This window comes from Doryrhamphus excisus, chromosome 21, assembly GCF_030265055.1.
Source record: "Doryrhamphus excisus isolate RoL2022-K1 chromosome 21, RoL_Dexc_1.0, whole genome shotgun sequence".
Taxonomy (NCBI): Eukaryota; Metazoa; Chordata; class Actinopteri; order Syngnathiformes; family Syngnathidae; genus Doryrhamphus; species Doryrhamphus excisus.
In genome coordinates, this window is record NC_080486.1 from 9,158,636 (window position 1) to 9,182,292 (window position 23,657).

General features: G+C 44.1%; 3 protein-coding genes across 3 annotated transcripts; 1 reads left to right on the plus strand and 2 right to left on the minus strand.

Annotated features, from left to right (window-relative positions):
• The first annotated feature begins 1,252 nt into the window (after positions 1–1,252).
• LOC131108884 (uncharacterized) lies at positions 1,253–9,946 on the plus strand. The gene is made up of 6 exons (XM_058060297.1): positions 1,253–2,130; positions 2,560–2,713; positions 2,870–3,030; positions 3,104–3,310; positions 3,397–3,578; positions 3,875–9,946. Exons 1-6 carry the CDS (start codon positions 2,073–2,075, stop codon positions 9,395–9,397), a joined length of 6,285 nt encoding a protein of 2,094 aa, XP_057916280.1. The 5' UTR covers positions 1,253–2,072; the 3' UTR covers positions 9,398–9,946.
• Positions 5,329–18,001, minus strand: pks1 (polyketide synthase 1). Its single transcript, XM_058060293.1, has 6 exons — positions 17,876–18,001; positions 17,656–17,743; positions 16,598–16,758; positions 16,318–16,521; positions 16,075–16,256; positions 5,329–15,235 (listed from the first exon to the last, which is right to left on the minus strand). The coding sequence occupies exons 1-6, from the start codon at positions 17,964–17,966 to the stop codon at positions 9,872–9,874; spliced, it is 6,090 nt and encodes a 2,029-aa protein (XP_057916276.1). The 5' UTR covers positions 17,967–18,001; the 3' UTR covers positions 5,329–9,871.
• A 160-nt stretch (positions 18,002–18,161) lies between these two features.
• On the minus strand, positions 18,162–23,574 carry LOC131108883 (ATP-dependent zinc metalloprotease YME1L1-like). The gene is made up of 18 exons (XM_058060294.1): positions 23,377–23,574; positions 22,878–22,997; positions 22,640–22,808; positions 22,484–22,570; positions 22,317–22,417; positions 22,098–22,248; positions 21,919–22,026; positions 21,669–21,836; positions 21,426–21,578; positions 21,211–21,343; positions 21,066–21,128; positions 20,883–20,995; positions 19,722–19,877; positions 19,490–19,641; positions 19,295–19,421; positions 19,151–19,224; positions 18,999–19,085; positions 18,162–18,925 (listed from the first exon to the last, which is right to left on the minus strand). The coding sequence occupies exons 1-18, from the start codon at positions 23,407–23,409 to the stop codon at positions 18,785–18,787; spliced, it is 2,136 nt and encodes a 711-aa protein (XP_057916277.1). The 5' UTR covers positions 23,410–23,574; the 3' UTR covers positions 18,162–18,784.
• Between the last annotated feature and the right edge of the window lie 83 nt (positions 23,575–23,657).

The window sequence follows — 23,657 nt, forward strand, 5'->3', positions numbered from 1 at the left end:
CTCTGTCAAGGTATACAGTTATTTTAGTAAATTGTCTGTAAATTGTGAAAGTATGTTTTTAAAGGTGAACTTGTATATGAGCAGCAGTCTAAAGTTATCTTCAGTAAGGATAGGATTCATCAACCCCCCAAATGGGACAAAACAGTGTCAGAAAATGTGTGCCAACATTAGTCAATTAAAATTTTAGAAGGATAAAACTCAGGCACTCAGCTTTCAAGAAGTCTCACAGCCATGTGAAGTTTACCCCGTTGTACTATGGTTCTGTTTGGAGTCCGAAAAAGCTAACCTACTCGGACCCTTGGAGCCCATTTGGGATGTAATATACTCCTATTATCAAAGCATATTTTTTTTATGCATTCATTAATTTATTTCTGAATTGTCCTCAAAAAGATGATATTTCCTATGCTTGGGCTCTCTTTGGTGGTGTCATGCTCTACGAAGGACTTTGGTTGTAATTCTACTTTCTGAAAAACATTGCACATTTTGTGATTTACCAATTAAAAAAAGGGGGTAGGTGTTTGGACACAGAGACCCTAAAACTGAAAATAATAATAACAATAGAAAACTTAATATCAACAGACAGATCTGGAGATTTAAACATTGAAAGTTAAAAAAAATGAATGTATGACTTAATTACATACTCTTTATGGGTGTGGCCGAAACACTCCAATGGAGACTTAAAAGAAAGTTATTGCGAGGGGTTAAACGATTGTGGCTGTGGTGAGCTGCTGGAACATTTCAGACAAGGGTCGGGAACATTTTTGGCTAGGAGAGCCATTTTCCTTCAACACAGAATACAAATAAATGCCTGCATTTAAATCATGTGTATGATAGAACACTATCAATGTAACAATAGTCTCATGCTACATCATTAGGAGCACCAGCCCAGAATCTCTGGACCACGATGCTAGCCACGTCTGTCAGATCGCCAACAGGGGTTCCAGTTCCGTGAGCCTTTATTTACTGGATGGTGGTGAGGTCGCACTGGGAGTAAAATCTCTGTAGCACGGATTGTCCATCTTAATTACCCAATACTTTATGCTATTTTCCAAACAGACAGTGAGCCTGATAAAAATGCTGTACGGGCCAGATTTGGCCCCCTGGCCTGAGTTTGACATATGTGAGATAGGTGAAAGAATGAAAGTGCTTAGTCCTGCTAATTGAACATCCTTAACAGTGAAAATGCAGGGGCTCCATTAGATAGTAGCATGCATCTTGAATGACATATTAGGTTCAAGGTTAAAGAAAAGGATGCTGGCGTCACATTGGTCTCATAGCAAGAGTTTATTATTATTATGGTCTCACTTTACAATAAGGTACCCAAAATACAGGAGTTACTGAGGAACTAATGAGTAGTGATTCGGGTTAGGTAGGGTCTTTCCTCATTAACTAGTGTCATTTTGTGTACCCTATTGCCTCAAGTGCATACTCAAAGAAGGACATCTCTACACCGCTGAAAGGTAAGTGAGTCAAGTATCATGCATATATCACCTTCTGTCAAATGGCATTTTACTGGAATGAAACCAATTTAGTTGCTTCATATGTTCCTCAAATGTTTCGTCAGTAGTGTGTGTGGAAATATGCCTCAACGATGGAGACGATTTATACAATTCAAATTAATTCTGCATTGACAGGAAATCAACTGTTGGTTTAAGCGGAGGATTGATGCATACTTTGCAATGGGGAATATTACAACAAGTAGATAATCATCAGCAATAAGCTTCAATGACACCCCAGCACATTGTTAGATAACATATTGATTTACTTATTAAGCTCCGTCTAATCATTTGCAAGGCACCCCCCCATAAAAGCGCACACCAAGCTCCTTCATCGCCATGGCCACGTCTATACAATCCATCATTAATGTTTGATGAAGATGACGGGCCGCTTATAAGACGATAAGCGCACTCTCACCGAGTCTTAATGTGTGTAAGGATGCGGCGGCATGCGACACAACAGGAATAACTACACAGTGTTTGTGTATATATAATACATATTGCTCTATGGATGCAAAAAAAAACAAAAACGGAGTGCGAGTTTTTGATTTGCTGCTTGACTGATGTTCTGTGAGGATGGACGAGGATGAAGACTGCATTGCCGTGGTGGGCATCGGCTGCAACTTCCCAGGCGGTAAGACATGTTTAGATATAATATATATATATATATGTATATATATATATATATATACATATATATTTTTTATATATATGTAAAAATGTTATACTGATTAAAAAAATAACTTCCCACTACCACCATAGAACATCTAACATCTAATGTTTATACTGTACATAATTTATTTTTTCAAATATTTAATAGTGTTATATTTATATAAACTAATTTAGAGCAACATGTATTTTTGGATGTTTTTTAATTTAATTTAATTATCAAAAGGTATCAATAAAATAATTTTCGGTGTTTTTAATGGCAACGACGGATTACTGATGTTAATGTATTTATTTGTGATGTAATATATGAATTACTACTTTTCACATCACTAATAACAATACAAAAATTCTACCACCATGGAATGTCTAACCTTGGTGTGACTCTTTCATGCAGGTGAAGGTCTAGACAATTTCTGGAAGGTTCTAGTGAATGGACGCAATTGTTCCGTGCCAATTCCCAAGGAGAGGTTTGACTTGTCCAGCTGGTATGACCCTGATGACAACAAGGCGGGTAAATCCCGCACAGCCAAGGCCGCTCTCCTTGACGGGTACACACTTTTGACCTTTTTTAAAATATTTTTAAAAATTTGAGAGGCCTTGTACTCATTTAATGAATGCATTTATACATGCTTTATTATTCTATTAGCAAATCATTTGGGGTAATTGTATGCTTCTTGGATAAAAGTTGATTTTTGTTTTAACAGTTTCAACCAATTCGACCACAAGTTATTTGGCATCAGCGACAGTGAAGTGGAACAAATGGACCCTCAACAGAAGCAGCTGCTTCAGTGCTGCTTCAGAGCTTTGGAGAATGCTGGTATTCCGATGGAAAAGGCCAGCGGAACCAGAACCGGAGTGTTTTTTGGTAGGAAAAACTGCAACTGCTGAGTGTCACAGCCCTGCAGTGGCCAGTGATTGGTTGGTTGTTTCCATCATAGGCCTCATGAACAGAGATTACGAGACCAATGCGGCACATGTGCACCCCAGCGTCATCAACCACTGGACCGGGACGGGACTGGCCATGAGTATTGCTGCCAACAGGGTGTCGTACATCTTCAACTTCACCGGGCCGTCGCTGGCCATTGATTGTGCCTGCTCGTCCTCTTTGGTGGCTCTTCATCTGGCCGCCCAGGCCATTAAACAAGGTCCAAACTTACAATGTAGCATCCATTCTGTGAGAAGAGAACCGGAGGAACACCATTTAGAACCTTGTCTGTGTACGACCTATCAGGGGATTGTGACATGGCCATGTGTGGAGGTGTCAACTGCATCATCGAGCCCAGAGTGTTTGTGGCCCTCAGTAAAGCCAAGATGATCTCACCGGACGGCACCAGTAAGCCTTTCTCTAACAAGGCAGATGGTTATGGGAGAGGTGAGGGCTGTGGCGTCGTTCTCCTTAAACCGCTGAGAAAGGTAACAGCAACTATGTTGTCTACATACTAAGTCTACATACAGTGGGGGGGTGGTTTGCTCCCTTCCTGATTTTTTTTTTTGCATGTTTCAGATCATCAAACTAATTTAAATATTAGGTAATGACATCAAAACTGAACACTAAATGTTTTTAATGACATTTCTATTACTAAGGAGAAAAATATCCAAACCTACATTGCCCTGTGTGAAAATGTGATTACCACCCGTGTTGTGATAGAGTTGCTGGATTAAACTGCAGCCACATTTAATTTGATTGTGTCCTTGCTGCACCCTTACAGGCTCTGCATGACCAGGATCACATTTGGGGCATCATCAGCAAGACAGCAGTCAACCAAGATGGCCATTCGGTGTCGCCAATCACCAAGCCCTCCATGACGCAACAAGAAGAGCTGCTGAGGAGAATCTACTCCGAACACGACATCGCCAACATCCACTACATTGAGGCTCATGGGACCGGAACCCCAGTTGGAGATCCGACAGAGGCGGCTAGCATCTCTAATGTCATTGCCAAAGCCCGAGCTCCTGGTTTAAAAGCTCTCCGAATCGGCTCGGTGAAGAGCAATATCGGACACACTGAATCTGTTGCGGGGGTAGCTGGCATCATCAAGGTGCTCCTCATGATGAAGCACGAGACCATCGTTCCTTCTGTGTTCTTCTCTGAAGACAATGCCAGTGTAGATTCCCTTGCGCTGAATCTGCGCGTTCCTACAGAGGTTGAAAAGTGGGAAGCAAAGGGAGCACGGATCGCAGGAGTGAACAATTTTGGCTTTGGAGGCACCAACGCTCATGCTATTGTCAAACAACACATACGGTCGCAGTCTGTCAAAAAGTGTGATGGCAGGCAGGTGAAATATTTTGTCATGTCGGCAAATTCATCCAAGTCTCTCACACTCATGCTAGACGACACCATCGCACATCTGGAGGACAATGTGGATCTGGACTGTCTATTGTACACGGCAGCTTGCAGAAGGAGCCACCTCAAGCACAAATACCGAAGAGCCTTAATGGTTTCATCCCTAGTTGACCTTAAAGAGAAGCTACATGCCGCTGTTGGCAGAAATACAAGCCCTGCCCTTTCAGATCCCAAGTTAGTATTCGTCTTCTGCGGCAACGGCGTCGCTTATCACGGCATGGGCAAGCAGCTACTCCGACACGAGCCGGTGTTCAGAGATACGATCAAGCATATTTCACAGGTTTACCAAAGGCTGAGCACACTGAACATCTTGGACACGCTTGAAAGCGATCAGGAGCACAGCGACTACAACGCTCCACATGTGGCCCAGCCTCTTCTCTTTGCTCTGCAGGTGGGCGTGGCCACTCTGCTCAGGCGCTGGGGCGTCAAAGCTGACGCCATGCTGGGACACTCGGTGGGCGAGGTCGCAGCAGCTCACTGCTCAGGCCTCCTGTCCCTTGACGATGCCCTGAAAGTCATCTACTTCCGCAGCGTTCTCCAGGGCAAAGTCACAGGGGGGAAAATGCTGGTGATCAGCAATATGGCCGTGTCAGAGGTCACAGCTCTTCTCCCGCGTTACTCTGGAAAAATTTGTCTGGCTGCGTTCAACAGCCCGCAGTCTTGTACCCTCTCTGGGGATGCGGATGCAATAGAAAACCTCCGGGAAGAGCTGAGTCATTCAGCTAACAGTCAGAACCTATTCATTCGGGTGCTAGAGGTCCCTGCTGCTTATCACAGTCACATGATGGATCCAATTCTGCCCAAAATCAGGGAGGCAATCGGTTCCTTGGAAGAGAATGAGCTCAGCACACAGCTTTTCTCAACAGTGACAGGTGAGGAGGCACGACGAGGGGATTTCTGCTCAGGTGATTATTGGGCTAGGAATATTCGGGAGCCAGTTGCTTTTGAGCAGGCAGTCAGATCAGCTAGTGGAGGCAAGAAGAGTTTGGTCTTTGTGGAGGTGGGTCCACGGAGAGCCCTCCAGAGGAACATCATGGAAACTCTGGGGAACGACATACCAGTTGTTGCCTCGCTGCAGCCAGACAAAGACCACCAGACACTCTTGTCTGTGGTTTCCAGGCTCTTTGAGGTCGGCGTCCAGGTAGACTGGAACACCTTCTATGCAGGGTATGAGACTGTGCCACTTCCCTTCCCAAAATACCAGTTTGATATCTCGGACAGGGATGTGATCATTAAAGGTGCTCAGAAAAACACTGCCAGTAATCACCCAGTGCTCTGCGCCACAGGAAGTGAAAAGAACACATTCAGCTGTGATGTGGTGTCCGATTCTGTCTTCTACCTGAAAGAACACAAACACAACAGTGTACCCATCATCCCTGGAGCCTTCTATGCTGAGTTGGGCTTGGCTGCATTCATGGCCTGTGCAAAACCAAAGGTCCCCCTCAACGCACTGCAGCTTAGTGTCAGTTTTCACAGCCCATTCATCTTAACTCCAAATCCCCCAGAGATGAAGGTGCAGCTTGAGCAGAAAGAGAATGAAGCCACCTTCACTGTGTTCTCATCCTCAGCCACGTGCGCATCAGGCATGGTCGTAGTGAAAAAAGAGCGACCAGTAGAAGAACAGCACATTGACCTGAATGGCATCTACAAACGCTGCACATCTGCGGTGACCTATCAAGAATTTTATGGCTATCTGTCCCAAGGAGGCTTTCAGTATGGAGATGTCTTCCAGAATAAGGCCAGTGTTCACTATGGGGAAGATCTGAAAGAGGCCTATGCTGTTGTCACAGTTTCAGAGGAACTCCTGCCTCAGTTGCACGACTACCATGTTCATCCCGTCCTACTGGACTTCCTAATGCAACTTTTGCCAGTCACAGTTGAGCATATTTTTGCTGGGAGACCAGGATTTCCTGCTAAGATTGGAAGTTTGACGGTGTCAGCACCCTTGAAAGATGAGATGATTGTCTACTTGAGGGCAACTGATGTCGGTACGGATCACTTTGAGGTCTGTGGGTGCTTTGCAGATAGAGATGGCAACGTCTTGGTTGAGGTGAAGCATGTGTTAATCAAATACCTTGGCAGTCGTTCTCATGTGGTTGAGGAGTACTTCTATCATAACCACTTCAGCGTAATTCCCGAGGGGATTACAAATGATCCACCTCCTAAGGCCTTGGTGTTCTCGGACCGCATAGGAATCTCAAAATGTCTACAGCAACACTTGGACTCCAGATCTCGCTACATTTCCTTTACATATGCTAAAGAGATCTTGAGCAGTGGCTTTCCGGCGCTCTTGGCAAACCTCAATATCACAGACATTGCGGACAACTTTGATGAGGTCTTGTTCTTGTGGGGCAAAGAGAACTTTGACTCACTCACACCCGATGTCGTCCTGCAGAATCTGGCCAACTGCTGCGAAACCTTCCGGCAAATTGTCGTAGAGCTCAAGCGAATTCGCTTTCCAAATTCCATCCGAGCAGTAACATACTGTTCATCTGATCTCACAGTCGATCACGTCAATCCAGGCTTTGCCATCGTTGGCATGACTCGCTCTTTTGCTGCTGAGATACCAGAGCTTTCTTTCCAGTTGGTTGACATAAGCTCTGTCTCTGCTAAGGATATCACAGCTCTGTCTGAGGTCCTACGAGCCTACCCTTGCAGCAAGTACCCAGAACTGGTGGTGAAAGACGGGGTCATTCTCAAACCTTCCATTGAGCGTACCACTCCTGAATTAATTGAAAACTCTGCAGGGAGTTTTACCTCCAGCACTTGTGAACCTTGCATCCTTCAGACTGCAGATGCCTTTACAATGAGCCGGCTTACTGCTGTCCATTTTGACAATGAGGAAGAGACAATAAGTGATACTTGTGTTGAAATTCAGCCCACTAATATGTGTGTCCACTCGTCGGATTACTTCCCTGTCAGTGCCTCACATCTGAACTTTGGTCAGACGCTGTACTGGAACCAGCACTCTTCCCAGAACCACAAGCTACTCATGCTTGACTTCAGTGGTGTTGTTACAAGGGTCGGAAAGGAGGTCAGGAAATTAAAAGTGGGAGATTCTGTGGCTTCCTGTTACCCTGTGGTGGCAGCCAATAGGGTGAGGGTCCCACAAGATGTCTGCTACAGCACCAAACGCCTTCCCTTCCTTCAGTCAACACCTTGTGTGTCCTACTTTGTTCTGGCATGGGAGATATTGCATCGCGTTTTGCCAAGAGCAAAGCAAAACTTGGGCATTATATCTTCTGTTCGTGATTCAGCTCTGGTCAAGGTTTTGGCGCTTGCATCTCAGAAGTTAGGGTGGAACGTGCTTGTTGGAACACAGTGCAATGATTCCTTTATAAATGCCAATCAAATGGATGCAATCATTATCCTGCCTCCATATGACAAATCCTTGATGGCTAAAATATCTAACTCTCATGCTGTCCAGAATGTTGTCCTTGTCCGTAAGTCCCAAACACAGCCTTTGGTTGCCCAGGATCTGCTTCAGGTTTTCCAGCAAAGTGTCCATGTGCAGACAGTTGACATGCCAGTCATTCTGCAAAAAGGATCTCTGAGTGCTCGAAGGCTCCGTGTTTATCAGTGGCTCAAGTCTCTGAACCTGACTAAGAAATTTTTCCTCGCAAGTGTCACCTTTCAGAGTGTCACATCAGAAAAAATCAGCAACCTTTATTCAGATTCCTACTTCAGTACAAAGAGCCTGGCTGTCGTGGCTCTAGAAAAAGGACATTCCACATCAATATCAGACATTCCGCTGCTGCCCACGAAAAAGCAGCTTTTCCGAAAGAAATCAGTGTACATCGTAGCAGGCGGTCTGACCGGGCTGGGCTTTGAAACGGTCAAGTTCATCTCACAAAAGGGAGGTGAGTTCGTCGTCATCCTTTCCAGGAGCAAGCCCTCAGCAGAGATGCAGCAAGCGATTGGCAATGTAGAGAAACAGTGTGGGAACAGCATTGTTAGCATGGAGTGCGACATATCAGTGTCTGAGCAGGTGCACAAAGTTGTGGATGCCATCCAGCTCAAATTTGAAGGCTGTCCAATCAGAGGAGTGTTTCATAGCGCAGTGGTCTTGCATGACGGGCTCATTGAAGCTCTTGACAGATCCCTCTATGAGAAAGTTCTCAAGCCCAAAGTGAATGGTGTGCTTAACTTGCACCATGCAACACTGAGCTGCCAGTTAGATTACTTTGTTTGTTACTCCTCCATATCAGGCTTTCTGGGAAATGCATCACAAACAAACTACGCAGCAGCAAACACTTTCCTGGACTTGTTCTGTCAGTACAGGCGCAAGCTCGGCCTACCTGGACAGTCCATCAACTGGGGAGCTTTGAACCTTGGACTCCTCCTGAACAAAGAGGTGTTTCATCGGTTCCTGGAGGCCAAGGGCATGATGGTGCTGAAGGTGGCCGAGATCCACAAAAGCCTGGAGCAATGTTTGCTCATCAACCAACCCCAACAGGCCGTGTGCCGCTTTCACTTCAGAAACATCCGCTTCAACGTCCTCTCTCAGAATGTATCTCTGACCATGAGGCTGTCTGCGCTGGTCGAGCAAGCCTTCCAAAAGTCCAGACAGTTGGACTCTGAAAATAAAAACACTGAAGAAGTCCCAGCCAGGGATTACATTGTTTCATTGCTCGTGAAAACCATTGGCTTGGAGGTGGGCGAAGTAAAAGACGACACTCTGCTCTCGACACTCGGTATCGATTCCATGCAGGCCATGACGCTGCAAAACCTCATCTATCAGGACCGAGGCGTCAACGTGCCTTTGGTGAAACTGTTGGACCCTAACGCCACACTGTCAACAGTGGTAGCCATCTTGAGCGAAACAACCGAAGACGGAACTAATAATGAACTCTCAACTGATGCAAGCGCGCTTTCCACCAGATTTTAAACCTGATCACTGTTGATATGTGGAATATTTCAGTATACAGTGTGTCCTGACTGACTTTGTTGTGATTATGTCAAGGTCTGAAGGTTCTGTGGAGATAACAGACTTTTTTTTTAACCTGTTCATCATTCACGTGTCCTGCAGGTGATCATTCTTATCAGTATTGATGATATTTATTGGCTTTATGGGGATGATCAAACAATAGACACCAACTATGGACTGTAAAACATGCTAATAAAAAGCACTCACATTGCGCAGTTATGTATTATGGTTGTGTTGTGTGAAACATTTTTCCATTGTAACACTCAATAAATGTTATATACTCTTAGAGTGTTAACATTTAAGCACTTTTTATTACAATGCGGCAGAAATAAATGTCTGATTGTAGTCATGGTAACACTGTCCTTGTCTTTCATTGCACTTGCCAACAGGTATCAGACAAGAATGTGAAGGTGTTGCAATGTTCTGATATACGTATCACATGATATTAATATTCATCACCAGTGTTTCCAAAGTAGCCACTGTAGTATTCGGCTCCAGTATCCTGACCAAAGGTACATGAACGTTTGTCTCTTTATATATCTGACTCTGCAGGGTCATGGCCAACATGGAGTCGACGCCCAGTGCTCCCAGAGTGACGTCATCATCCAGTTCCTCTTCCTCATAGTTGCTTACATCACTGATGATACGTCTCACGCTTCCTTGTGGGCAAGACCCCTGTGGAAGTCCCAGCTCACCGCTCACCATGTTGTCCTTAATCTCTGCTAAGGTATACAGTTGTTCTTTTAGTAAGTTGTTTTGTGAAAGACTGTTTTTAAATGTCAATTTGCATACGAGCTGCTGAGGTTTGTTCACAAGTAGAACCTCTGTGAGGGCTCTGTGAAAGTCGCACACATCCATAACTGTCAATCCCTTAGCCTGCAGCAGATTTTGGATATGATGTTTGTTGAACAGGAGGCCGAGGTTCAATGGCCCCCAGTTGATGGACTGTCCAGCCAAGCCGAGGTTTCTGCGGTAATGACAGAAGGCATCCAGGAATGAATTTGCAGCTGCGTAGTTAGACTGGGCTTCATTTCCGATGATTGAAGAGATGGACGAATAGCACACAAAATAGTCAAGTTTCTTTGAAAGCGTTGCATGGTGAAGATTTAAGGCTCCACTCACTTTCGGCTGCAGTACCTTCAGCAGGAGCGCTTTATTTAGGGTGTCGATGAATGCATCGTGGAGTACCGCAGCACTATGAAACACCCCTTTAATGGGACAAGAACTGAATCTTCGTTCAATCTCCGATATGGCGTCCACCACCTGCTGCAGCACAGAAACGTCACACTGTACGCTCATGATGACAACATCATATCTTCTTTGCATGAGATCCAGTTCAGATTGTGTTTCATGTGTTGGCGTGCGTCTGGAGAGGGTTACGATACAACCACCACCGTTGCTGGCAATGAACTTCACTGTCTGAAACCCCAATCCGGTGAGCCCTCCAGTGATGATGTAAACGTTATCTTTTTTGAAGAGTTGCCTCGGCCTGGCCAACAGACGAATATCAGACACTGGGTAGCTATGTTGCAAAATAACTTGACGTACTACCTTTGTGGCAAAGTAAGAGTCATCAGTCTGCGCTTCTGCTTTGTGTGAAGTTTGAAATGTCTCGCTTTTAATAGGTAAGGATGCTCTCTCAAAGCCAAGACATGTGAGCCACTTGAAGATGGCGCCGCCGTGCACCTTGAGGTAAGATCTTTGAAGGACACAAGTCACATCTAGAATATGCATACGGATGCTCTTGAACGCACCCCAGCATGAAGACGACATGTGTGTGTTATTCATGAGTACAACATGTCTCTCATGGTCGTCGTTATCTTGTAGTTCCGTCCAGGAGTTATCGACGGGAGGCAGGAAAACAAAAGCTCGGCATGGTTCAGTAGCATCCGTCATCAAACGCGGTAAACAGGATACATTCCAACCTGATCGGTTTGCGGTCAACGCTAATATTTTCATAAACACAGAAGCTAAGTTTGGCGTGATGATTGCCAGTTTGTTCTGTTCTTGTGCTTTCACAGTCGGAAGGGCTCTCGTCAGGATCTCCCATGCCAGGATGAAGTAAGACACAATTGGAGATTCCTCCAGAAACGGGAGTGTCTTAATGTCGAAACACAGAGAATCAGGAACGACAACCCTCGCTGTGGCCACAGTTGGATAACATGATGCAACACGGTCACCCGCTTTTACGCCATAAACATTTTTCCCAACAGCGGTCACGATGCCGCTAAAATCCAGAGCCAGAAGTGCGTGGTGATGTGCAGCACGATTGTTCCAGTACAGCGTCTTCCCGAATTGCAAGTGTGAAACGGTAACGGGGAAGTAATCAGACGAATACACGCAAACGTTTGTTAGCTCAATCTCAACAGATCCCTGTGGGACTGAGCCCTCATTCAAGTCACATGGGGCGGCTGTCACGCCTTCCACTTTGTACGGACGACTACTCTGCAGGACAAAATCTTTCACTGAGCGTCTGTCACTTTGTAAAGACACTCTGTCCACCGTGGGAGTACAAGTTGTCTTTACTGTGGACGCTTTCCCTTGACCAATAATGACTTCTGGTTCTTTGCAGCCATTAATGACGCCAACGAGACATTCAGTGTCTTCTCTGGTTAGCGATGTCAAATCAATCAGCTGTAAAGACATACCAGATATCTCCGTTGCACAAGCTCTTGTCATACCAGACAGCACAAAACCAGAACTTAAACAATCAACCATCTTCTCTGAGGACCTGTAGGTAATAACACGGACAGTGCAAGAATAATTGCCCTCTTTCAAGGTTAGAAGAACCTGTCGGAATAACTCACAGCTAGTCACCAAGCGCTCCAGTGTCCTATCAGGTGATAAGTTACTAAGATCATCTGCGGCCCAAATGAAGAGAACATCTCTAAAATTGCTAAGTGAATTTCGAACTACATGTCTGAGTTGGCTTGTGTCCTCCACTGTGAGGGACTCGGGATGCAAGTATGGACTAAGCGCTTCAGCGATGCCCAGCTTGTCCGCAAGAACCAATGCTCTTATCTTCCCATCACAATTAGTCTCAACCGGGATGGGAGTGATTTCATTGTGGAATAACAGTGACTGAGAAGAAGATGAGCAACCACCCATGAACGTGATCTTTACATCTTTAAGTTCTACAAGTACTTCTCCACCTGTGCTGGCAAAACAACCGCACACTTCAAGGAAACTTGGAGTTTCTTGCGTTATCCGCATGTAAATAAACATATCCTCTTGCGGTGGTCCTGAAATGACAAGACTGCCAATCATGGAAGGGAATCCTTGCTTGGTTGTGAGACTCCTCATGGCTACCACTGCAGTCATTTGCATGAAGTAGTCCAAGAGCACAGGGTGGAGGACGCAGTTGTGAAGCTCCTTGAGGAGTTCTTTGGGTAGTTGAAGTCTTGTCAGTACCTCGTTGAATTCATCCCCAAAATACACATCGTGAAGTTGTTTGAACACAGAGCCATAGTCAAATCCCGCTTTGGAAAGAATGGAGTAGATCTCATTTGTTTTTACGACCAAAGTGCATCTTTTTAAGATCCTCTCTGGATTAATTCTGGGTTCCTCTATGAAAGCCGGACCCTCTGTGCACTTAAATGTACCTGAGGCATGAGTGGCGGCAGAGGAACATATTGTAAATTCATTTTCAACAAATGTCACTTTCAGCTGGTGGTTGTCAGCACGAAGCAGCTTGTGAAATATCACACTGATCTGGACGAAGGAGACGGGCTTCTTTGGTTTTAAATGCGCCATCAAAGAGGTGAACACCAGCTCCACGTAGAAAGCACCGGGCACGATGGAGACACCGTTGTGCTTGTGCTCCCAGAGATATGCCACAGTCTCCACCGAGAGGTTGCACTTGTATTCGTTGTTCTGCTCCGTCGGGAATATGAGCAAATGTGGCGAAAGAGAAGATGATTCTCCTTTCCTGACATCCTCAAAATGAATTTCCTTCTTTGTGTTATCAAAATGATAAATCGGGAATGCTGTGGGTAGCGTTTCATAACCTCTGTAGATCTCCTGCCAGTGAACGTTGATGCCCAACTCAAATAGTCTTCCCACTGTGGACAACATAATTTCATATTCTCTTTGTGGTTCCACAGAGGAAAGAACTATCGTTTCCTTCCCTAGTGTCTCCAGTATGTTTCTTTGGAGAGCTCGGCGTGGTCCAATCTCCACAAAGACCATGTTCCTCTCCGGAAGCTTATTTTTGGCGACTGCATGCAGGGTTTGCTGAAACAGAACTGGTTTCCTGATGTTCTTTGCCCAGTAGGAGCCTGTTCCAAAGTCACCATCCTCACACTCTTTCCCTGTCAGTGTGGAAAACAGTTTACACTCCAACTCGTTGACAACCAAACCATCTAAAGTTCTCTGAACATCTTCAACGATTGGATCCATTAAATGACTGTGATAAGCTGCCGGAACATCTAAGATAAGGAGAAAGATATTCTCATGCATATACATCATCTTCAGCTTCTCATGGAGGACATCTACAGCGTCTGCATCTCCTGACAAAGTACAAGACACCGGACTGTTGAAGGCGGCCACGCAAACGCTTCCAGAGAAATCTGGAAGGATTCTTAACACCTTTTCTACTGCAACATTGCTAACGACTAGCATCTTCCCAACAGCGACAATACTTTGAAGACTACTACGCAGGTAAACCACTTTGACCGCGTCCTCCAGAGACAGGAGTCCCGAGCAGTGAGCGGCAGCGACTTCTCCCAAGGAGTGTCCGAGCACCGTGTCAGGTTGGATGCCCCAGTGCTTCAACAAGGATGCTATGGCTACCTGAAAGGTGAAAAGTAGTGGTTGGACAACATCTGGCTGGCTTAAGTCATCACCGTCAAGCCATGAGCTTATTGTGATGCGTTTATGTTTCTGAAAAAGGGCCTCCACTTCTTTCACCTTGTCTTGGAAGACAGGAACATTCCTAAAAAGCTCTTTGCACATACCCTTGAATGCAACACCGTTTCCGCTAAACACAAACACCACCTCTCTGTCTGACTTTGTCCACGCTACTTCTTCTTTTACTGCTAACTGATGCTGCAAATCCAATAGAGAAGATGTTAGCATCGCTTTCCGGTATTTGTGCTTCCAGTGGCTCCTCCCACAAGCTGATGTGTAGCATAAAGCCTGCACGTCAGCTGCTCGGCCGCTGAGAAGCATATGTTGTGTGTCAACAAGGGTTTGAATCAAGGATTTCTCAGAAGCTGCAGATGTTATGAACATTTTAGGACCGTTTTTTGGGATTGGTGCAGGTCCAATGGCCTCTTGATGCTCTCTTACAACGACATGAGCATTTGTGCCTCCAAAGCCAAAACTGTTTATCCCAGCTACCCGCTTCCCATTGGTCCTCCACCTCTCAGCTTTTGTGGGAACACTTATTCTCTTCATGTCTATGATAGAACTTTCTTGGGAGTAGAAAACCGAGGGAACAATGGTCTGATGCTTCATCATTAGGAGCACCTTGATGACACCGGCCACCCCTGCTGCAGATTCAGTGTGTCCGATGTTCCCTTTAACTGAACCGATCCACAGAGTCTCTGGACCCCGATTTTTGGCTTGAGCGATGACGTTTGAGATGCTAGCTACCTCTGTCGGATCGCCGACCGGGGTTCCAGTTCCGTGAGCCTCGATGTACTGGACAGTGGCGAGGTCGCACTGGGAGTAAATTGTCTGTAGTAGCTCTTCCTGTTGATGCAAGGAGGGCTTCGTGATTGGTGACACGGATTGTCCGTCTTGATTGATGGCTGTTTTGGCAACGATGCCCCAAATGTGGTTGCCGTCTTGTAGCGCCTTGGAAGGGGACAGTAGAGGAGAAACCATGAGGAACGCTTTAGAGTAGGGGTCTCAAACTCAATTTACTTGGGGGGCACTGGAGCTAGGGTATGGGTGAGACTGGGCCGCATCAGGTTTTCCAAAAAAAAAAAAAAAAAATTCAAAAACTTCGCTTTGGTTCCAATTTTCTACAAGAAAAGCTCTGATAAAACATTCCACTGTTCTCAAATATCTTACTTTTTATTTTTCTACACAAAAAAAGATGAAAAATAAATAAACAAATCAAGAATAAAGAAAATCAATCAGTAATAAAATATAATAATAAAAAGGCAAATAATAAAAACTTAACAGATCACATATAGTTGGTGTGTAGACAAATTATTTTTTTCAGATTAAAATGAACAAAGCATTATTAGAGCCCTGACATGACAAAACACGACTATAGTCACATTTATACTCTTTTTATTTACAACATATTGCGCAACTGCAGGGTCTTGAGACACATGCTAACTCGCAAACTAGAGATCTAGCGACCTAAACGGTAGCCTCCAAGTTATTTCCTTTAAACTTAAATAGCCAAAAACTTACCACTTCCACAGGGATAGGGAGGATAACTATTAACAGTTATTTAACCTTTAACATGAACATGAATCAAACGTAATAATTTTTTCTGAGTACATGATACCATACAGCATCCATATCAAACTTGCGCGGGGCGGGCCGCACTAACATTAAACTTTCATATCAAGGCGGGGGCCTCAAACTAGGCCGCGTGTTTGAGACCCCTGCTTTAGAGTGTCACAGTCCTACTTGCATAGTGTTGTCCCCTTAAGAAAATAGATACTGTAAAGACTCACATTTTTGAGTGGTTTAAGTAGAAGTACCCCACAGCCTTCTCCTCTGCCGTAGCCGTCCGCTCTGCTGGAGAAAGGCTTGCTAGAACCTTCTGGTGAGATCATCTTGGCCTTGCTGAGGGCAACAAAGACTCTGGGCTCTATGATGCAGTTGACCCCTCCGCATAGAGCCATGTCGCAGTCTCCTAGTTAGAAGGGAAATTAGGAACCGCCACGACAAAATAGCTTCATGCGTTGATTTTGTACCTTGCTTTAAAGCCTGGCAAGCTATGTGTAGCGCCACCAAGGATGAGGAACAAGCACTGTCGATGGCGAAAGAGGGACCGGTCAGATTGAAAACATAGGAAATTCTGTTGGCGGCGACGCTCATGGCCGTCCCTGTGGCGTTGTAGTGACTTATAGTGTCAGCGCTGTTACTTCGGAGCATTTCATAGTCTCTGTTCATAAGACCTGCAACAAAATTCATATTATGACATTCCCATGTGAGCATAGATTATACAGTATTATGGAGTAACATTAGTCTGACCGATATAAACTCCAGTTCTGCTTCCACTAGCTCGCTCCATGGGGATGCCGGCATCTTCTAGTGCCCTGTAGGCGCACTGAAGGAGGAGTTTCTGCTGGGGGTCCATGACATCCGCCTCGGCCTCCGCGATGCCAAAAAACTTGTGGTCGAACTCATTAAAGCTGAAATATCAGATGGTTAGGAGTACCACAGCAAGGGTTTCTAGTGGGTAGAGTTTAATACATTGTAGCTCACTGGTCAACAAACAATTATGACATCCATATATTTTTTTTAAGGAGTCATATAAAAATTTAATATAGAATAAATAAAATGACCCAAAATGAAGTCTAAAATTGTTTATTTTTTCATTATAAAAATTATGTAAAACAACAATTAAAAAATTATATATATTTTAACAAGATTTTACATTTAAAAGAATACAATTTCAAATAAAGAAAATTTTACCAAAATTTTACCAAAAAAGAAAAAAATAATTGTAATTTTTTTTAAATTAAAAATTAAAAAATTAATGCAAATAGAAAATGGTTAACATGCTAAAATTGTTTATTTTTTCATTATAAAAAATTAATTATGTAAAACAACAATTTAAAATTATATATATATATACATATATATTTTAACAAGATTTTACATTTAAAAGAATAAAATTTCAAATAAAGAAAATGTTACCAAAATTTGGAAGAAAAAAAAATTAATGCAAATAGAAAATGGTTAACATGATATAAAAAATTAAGAAGACTTGTAAACTAGAAAAGAGCTCATCTTTACAAAACTTGTTTTTGTATAAAATACATAACAGGACCCCCAATAAAGTTGTAAAAAGTTTGGATGTTTCATAGCTAAAAATAAAGTTAAGTATTTTTTTATTTACAATTCAAAACCTAATTTTAACAAAATTAATTTTTCTATTATTTGAAAAAAAAAGCTCATAAAAACATTTACAAGAAATTGTAATTAATTTACAAAATTTCAAAATAAATTTCAATGACTTTTTGATTAAAAAAAAAATCTGTATTTACCATCCATGATTTAACAATCTGAACAAGATGCAAGCTCACCCGTCTATAAAAGCAGCTTTGGTGGTTTGAGTCTTTCCAGGTTTCCTGTCATCAGGATCATACCAGGAAGTCCTATCAAACCTGTCCGCTGGAATATCAACAACACAATTTTTCCCCTCCAATAGAACCTTCCAGAAATTGTCCAATCCTTCTCCTTAAATAAAGAAAATAAATTATGCAGATAAATGTAGCATTAAAAAAGTGATAAATCCTAGTTTACCTCCAGGGAAATGGCATCCTATCCCAATGACAGCAACATCATCATCTGCATCCTCCATTGTTAGTCTTGAAGATCTCATGATCCTGTTCATGCTTTTATAAACACTTAAGAGGAGAGGAGGGGACAACCGAGGATGTAACAATGTCCTTTGTTTTGTCTCGTTGCTCACTTCGAAGTAATCCTAGCCTGAATAGTAATTATAGGGAAGCCTATCATTTTGAATAAGAGTGACCTTTATTTCTGAGCATCAGGACACAAAGACACTTATATACACGTTTCATCTGATATCATTTAGCAGGTGAGCACATTATAAGATGACTAATTGAAAAGAAAAGCAATAACACTTGTCTATAAATAGCTGCAACATTGATAAATGAGTTCTACTGAGGTACTTGAAGGTTCCATTATAAATAAATAGAAGCACCATTGGTGTTTATATTCATGATGCAGCTCAAAGATCTATACTCAAATTAAACATTCATTCATTTTCTACCGCTTATCCTCACGAAGGTCGCAGGGGGTGCTGGAGCCCATCCCAGCTGTCTTCGGGCCAGAGGTGGGGTACACCCTAGACTGGTGGCCAGCCAATCAAACAACCATTCACACTCACATTCATACCTATGGACAATTTGGAGTCGCCAATTAACCTAGCATGTTTTTAGAATGTGGGAGGAAACCGGAATACCCGGTAGAAAACCCACGCATGCACGGGGAGAACATGCAAACTCCACACAGAGATGGCCGAGGGTGGAATCGAACCCTGGTCCTCCTAGCTGTGAGGTCTGCGCGGTAACGACTCCACCGCTGTGCTGCCAAATTAAACATTCTTAAAAAAAATAAAAATAAAATAAACTCAGTAAATGAATCCCAGATTTATCATATGTACACAAGTCATGTAGTGTTCAGGGGCTAATGGTCCAGCGGTTTGCCCTCCAGAACCATCTGGATCTCCTTGGCATCCAGGGTCTCGTATCTGAGTAGGGCATCGGCCAGCTTCTCGTGCTCCTTTTTATAAGTCTTCAGTATGTTTTTAGCCCGTTCGTACGAGTCCTACCCAAGAGACGTCAATAACAATGTCAATTTTTTTTTTCTAGATAATTTTCGTCCTATCAAAACAACTCACCTTCAGCAACAATCTGACTTCCTGTTCGATGGCGGCTTGTGTCTCGGGGCTCTGTTTGGACACATCTCCGTAGGTCATGACGCCCAGCTGTAGCACAACGCAGACATTGTTACATCATCTTTTTTAAATAAGGTAAGTGTCTTTGTTTTTACCTTGCCACTCATGCCAAACCTGGTGACCATCATATTAGCTATTTTGGTTGCGCCGTCAAAGTCGCTGGACGCACCTGAAATGAACTGATTATTAAAAAAATAATCATAATAAAATGCAAGTACCTTTTCAGAGTTAACCCCCACCTGTGGTGATGTAGTCATTTCCAAAGATAAGCTCCTCCGCTACGCGCCCCCCCATGCTGACGTCCATCTGAGCCAGCAGTTGTGCCCTGGTCTCGCTCCAGCGGTCGTTCTCCGGTAGGAGGGACACCTGCAAGACAAGAGAACTACAAGTAGGCATATTGACTTTGAGGTGAGCTTTTCTTCTTCTGGACTCACGTGGCCCAGCGTTGGCCCTCGAGGCATAATGGTGGCTTTGTTAATGGGCATAGCGTCTTTGGTGTAGTATGCAACGATAGCGTGGCCCGACTCGTGGTAAGCCGTGATGGTCTTGTTCTTCTTGTCGATCTCCACGCTCCGCCTTTCCGGGCCTACAATGGACAAGGGCTATGACTTGAGGCGCTTTTTGGGTTCCTTTTGATGGATTCTCAGAGAACGTGCATGCGCTCACCCATGAGGATCTTGTCTTTAGCGAATTCCAAATCTTTCATGGTGACCCTCTCTTTCCCGTCAACCGCCGCCTTCAAGGCAGCCTGGTTGACTAGGTTCTCCAGCTCCGCCCCTGAGAAGCCTACAGTGCCCCGGGCGATGATCTCAGCGTTGACCCCTGCACAAGAACAAAAGAGCTACTTTTTGGAAGAAAGACACCTGCAGCAACAACATACATTACATGAACAAAAGTTATGGGACATCAAAACATGAAGAAAATGTAAAATTTGTCCATTTATGATGGAGGCCGGGCTGCACGGTGGGTGAGCGGTTAGCCTCACAGCTAAACTTGGAAGAAAAACTTGTGGTCGAACTCATTAAAGCTGAAATATCAGATGGTTAGGAGTACCACAGCCTCACAGCTAGGAGACCCGAGTTCAATTCCACCCCAAGCCATCTCTGTGTGGAGTTTGCATGGGTTTTCTCCGGGTGCTCCGGTTTAATCCCACATTCCAAAAACATGCTAGGTTAATTAGCGACTCCAAATTGTCCATAGGTATGAATGTGAGTGTGAATGGTTGTTTGTCTATATGTGCCCTGTGATTGGCTGGCGACCAGTCCAGGCTGTGCCCCGCCTCTTGCCCGAAGACATCTGGGATAGGCTCCAGCATTCCTCTGTGACCCTTGTGAGGATAAGTGGTAGAAAATGAATGAATGAATGAATGATTCTCAATAGGCCGAGTGGTTAGCGCGCAGGCCTCGCAGCTAGGAGACCCGAGTTCGATTCCACCCTCTGCCATCTCTGTGTGGAGTTTGCATGTTCTCCCCATGTATGCGTGGGTTTTCTCCGGGTATTCCGACTTCCTCCCACATTCCAAAAACATGCTAGGTTAATTAGCGACTCCAAATTGTCCATAGGTATGAATGTGAGTGTGAATGGTTGTTTGTCTATATGTGCCCTGTGATTGGCTGGCCACCAGTGTGCCCCGCCTCTTGCATGAAGACAGCTGGGATAGGCTCCAGCACCCCCCGCGACCCTCGTGAGGATAAGTGGTAGAAAATTAATTGGTCAATGATGGAGGCCTGGAGGCTCTCCATCTCCATCATGGACCTTCAAGCATCCAAAAGAAGAAGAATTATGAATCCGGCCTTCTAAATGCATCCTGTATTCAACTCCACCTACCAGAGTCCACTTTAATCTTGGAAAGGTACCAGTTGAGGATCTCCGTCCGTCCCTTCACATCCGGCCGAGGGACGGTCACCTGCATGTCGAACCTTCCCGGTCGGACCAGAGCACTGACAGGAAGTAGTATCGCTCAATAACAATCACAAAGGTGAACATAAGGAAAAAAAATGAGAACCATACTTATCCAGAGCCTCAGCAAAGTTAGTAGCTCCGATGACGATGACGCCTTCATTTGGCTTGAACCTGTTGAAAACATTCACATGTGAACGCTATGTCAGAGCTATTAAAAATAATTATCATTAAGGTGTGAATGAGAAGGACCGACCCGTCCATTTCGGCCAGTAGCTGGTTGATGGTTTGTCTGGAGTAAGGATGTATTGGAGATTCTATTCTCTTCCCGCCGACGCTGTCCAGTTCATCAATGAAGATGACACAAGGTGCATTATTTTTGGCTTCCTCTGCAAAAAAAATTAATAAATAACCAATAAATTAGCATATCAGCTTATGTACGTTCTCGTCACAGTCCCAGTCCAAACTTACTGAAGAGGTTCCTAATGCGGCTGGCGCCAATACCCACAAACATCTCATCAAACTCAGACCCGGATGCATAGTAGAAAGGCACATCCGCTTCACCGGCGACGGCTCGGGCCAGCAGCGTCTTCCCTGTGCCGGGCGGTCCCACCAGGAGGATCCCTGAGGGACGGGTCAGTCATGTCGTCACCATTTTTTTTTTAAACAATCAAAGAAACATCAGAACAAGAAATGAAGTGCACCCACTCATACCTTTTGGAAGCTTCCCACCCAACACGGTGAACTTTTGGGGATTCTTGAGGAACTCCACTACATCCTGCAGCTCATTCTTTGCCTCCTCTACTCCTTTAACATGCTCGAAAGTCACGTTTATTTGCGTGGGGTCGATAGCTGAACCCAGAATGCTGGTGCGGAACCTTACTGTAAAGACACAGAAAATTAGCTTCAGTTTTTGTCATTAGGATTTTACTATTTCATGTTTATTAGTGAAAGGAAAACAAACCGGCATCGGAAAAGGAGCCTCTACCGGAAAGAAAGGGGGCTCTTGCGACACCAATAAAGGCCACCAGTAAACACACCAACACAATCAGCCTGATTTTCCTCAAACCCTCTGAAAAGAGTTAAAAATGATATTTTAAATAATAAACAACACTCGGAAATTTGCTGGATAAGCAAACTTGCCTTGTGTTCTCTGTACGATGCCCTGAGATTGCATAAATCCCTCTGAGAAGCCCGACTTGAACGCCTCATGTTGGCTCTCCGGAAGTTTCTTATGTTTTATCAATTGGTCCACGGACTGCAGTTCCGGTGTCCTTTCTCTCGTCAGAAAAGCCTACAAAACATACATCTTGTAAAAAAAATCACCTTTTTGAATGTTTGTTTCTTTTAAGAAATGCTGACCTTCATGAAGGGGCGCTCGGGTTCCGGTTCCACATCGTAACCGTATTCTCTATGTTTGGTCTTTAATCGATGCGTCTTGAAACCTCGAGTCTGGACCAACACTGACACCACAAAGAGATAAAATTCAGTAGATATGCAAATATTGTGATTTGAATATATTTTCTTACAGGGTAAAAACTGAAGTTCGGAACAAAGTTCTTTAAGAGGTCTCCGGTTATGGAATATCGACGAAGCAAATCTTCTGTGTGAGAACCCTGTAATGACGCAAAATAGAAAGTGTCATATGAGCGGTATTTCGCTTTTTCGCATCACTAATGACGTACCGTGTTTGTTGTGAAAAAAAGTGTCTGCAGAAACATGGCTTGTTCTCCATACAGAGGGGACGACAGGAGGTTCCTCTGGTCCGAAATCGGGCAGCAACCTGCTGATCACATCATCCAGATGACTCCCACTAATGTCCAACAGAGCCAGATCCCGGAGACTCACACTGGGCTGCGGTGAGAGGAAAAAAAAAGAATACATCTGTACTATGGTTGTGTTACAATGTTACGTTTATGGTACCTCTTTTGGAAGCCAGGTGGGTTCAGGACTGAAGTCTTTGTGTAGCGTCTGCACCGAAGCTGTGGCTGAGTTCTTTAAGGAGTGGAGCCCACTGATGAGCTGGCTGAGGGGCACAATCATCTGACAGGGAGGAACATGACAACTGTCAACATGCAAATCACAAGGTGACTTGGCCCCACGGCGGCTGTTATGTAACCATACGCTTCCATGGCCTTCATCTTTTAAACTTACTAGCCAATATTCACGATAATATGTATCACTTTATTATGAACCGTGATGACGTCAGCACGCCCGACTATGTAAGCCAATGTCACACTATAGCACGCTAATGCTAACATTAGGTAAACAAACATTACTGTCATTGAGGCAAGAATATTTGCACACAAAAAATAATTATTATAAAAATAGTTATCTTCAGGCAATACAAATGACACTTTCGCTACATTACAGGGAACACAAGCTGAGACACATGGGATCAAAAAGCAGCAGTTCTGCTTACCTGTTGTGGCTGAAAGGACGACAGGGAAAACATTTTTAGCACAATTAGACCACAAATATGAAGAGTGAATGTGCTCTGAATGAGCGTCGAGTCCCGGAACGCTGTCCTTTTGCTTTTGTGTTGTTCTCTGTTACACAACTTTCAGGCTAAAAACAGCAAATGGCTACTCCCCCGGCATCTGCGGTGCAAAAAGAACTACAAAATGACGTCATAGAAACGCAGGCCCCTTGGATGACAGTTTAACGGCTTTTCAGTGTTTTTTTTTTCTTTTTTGAAGCGTG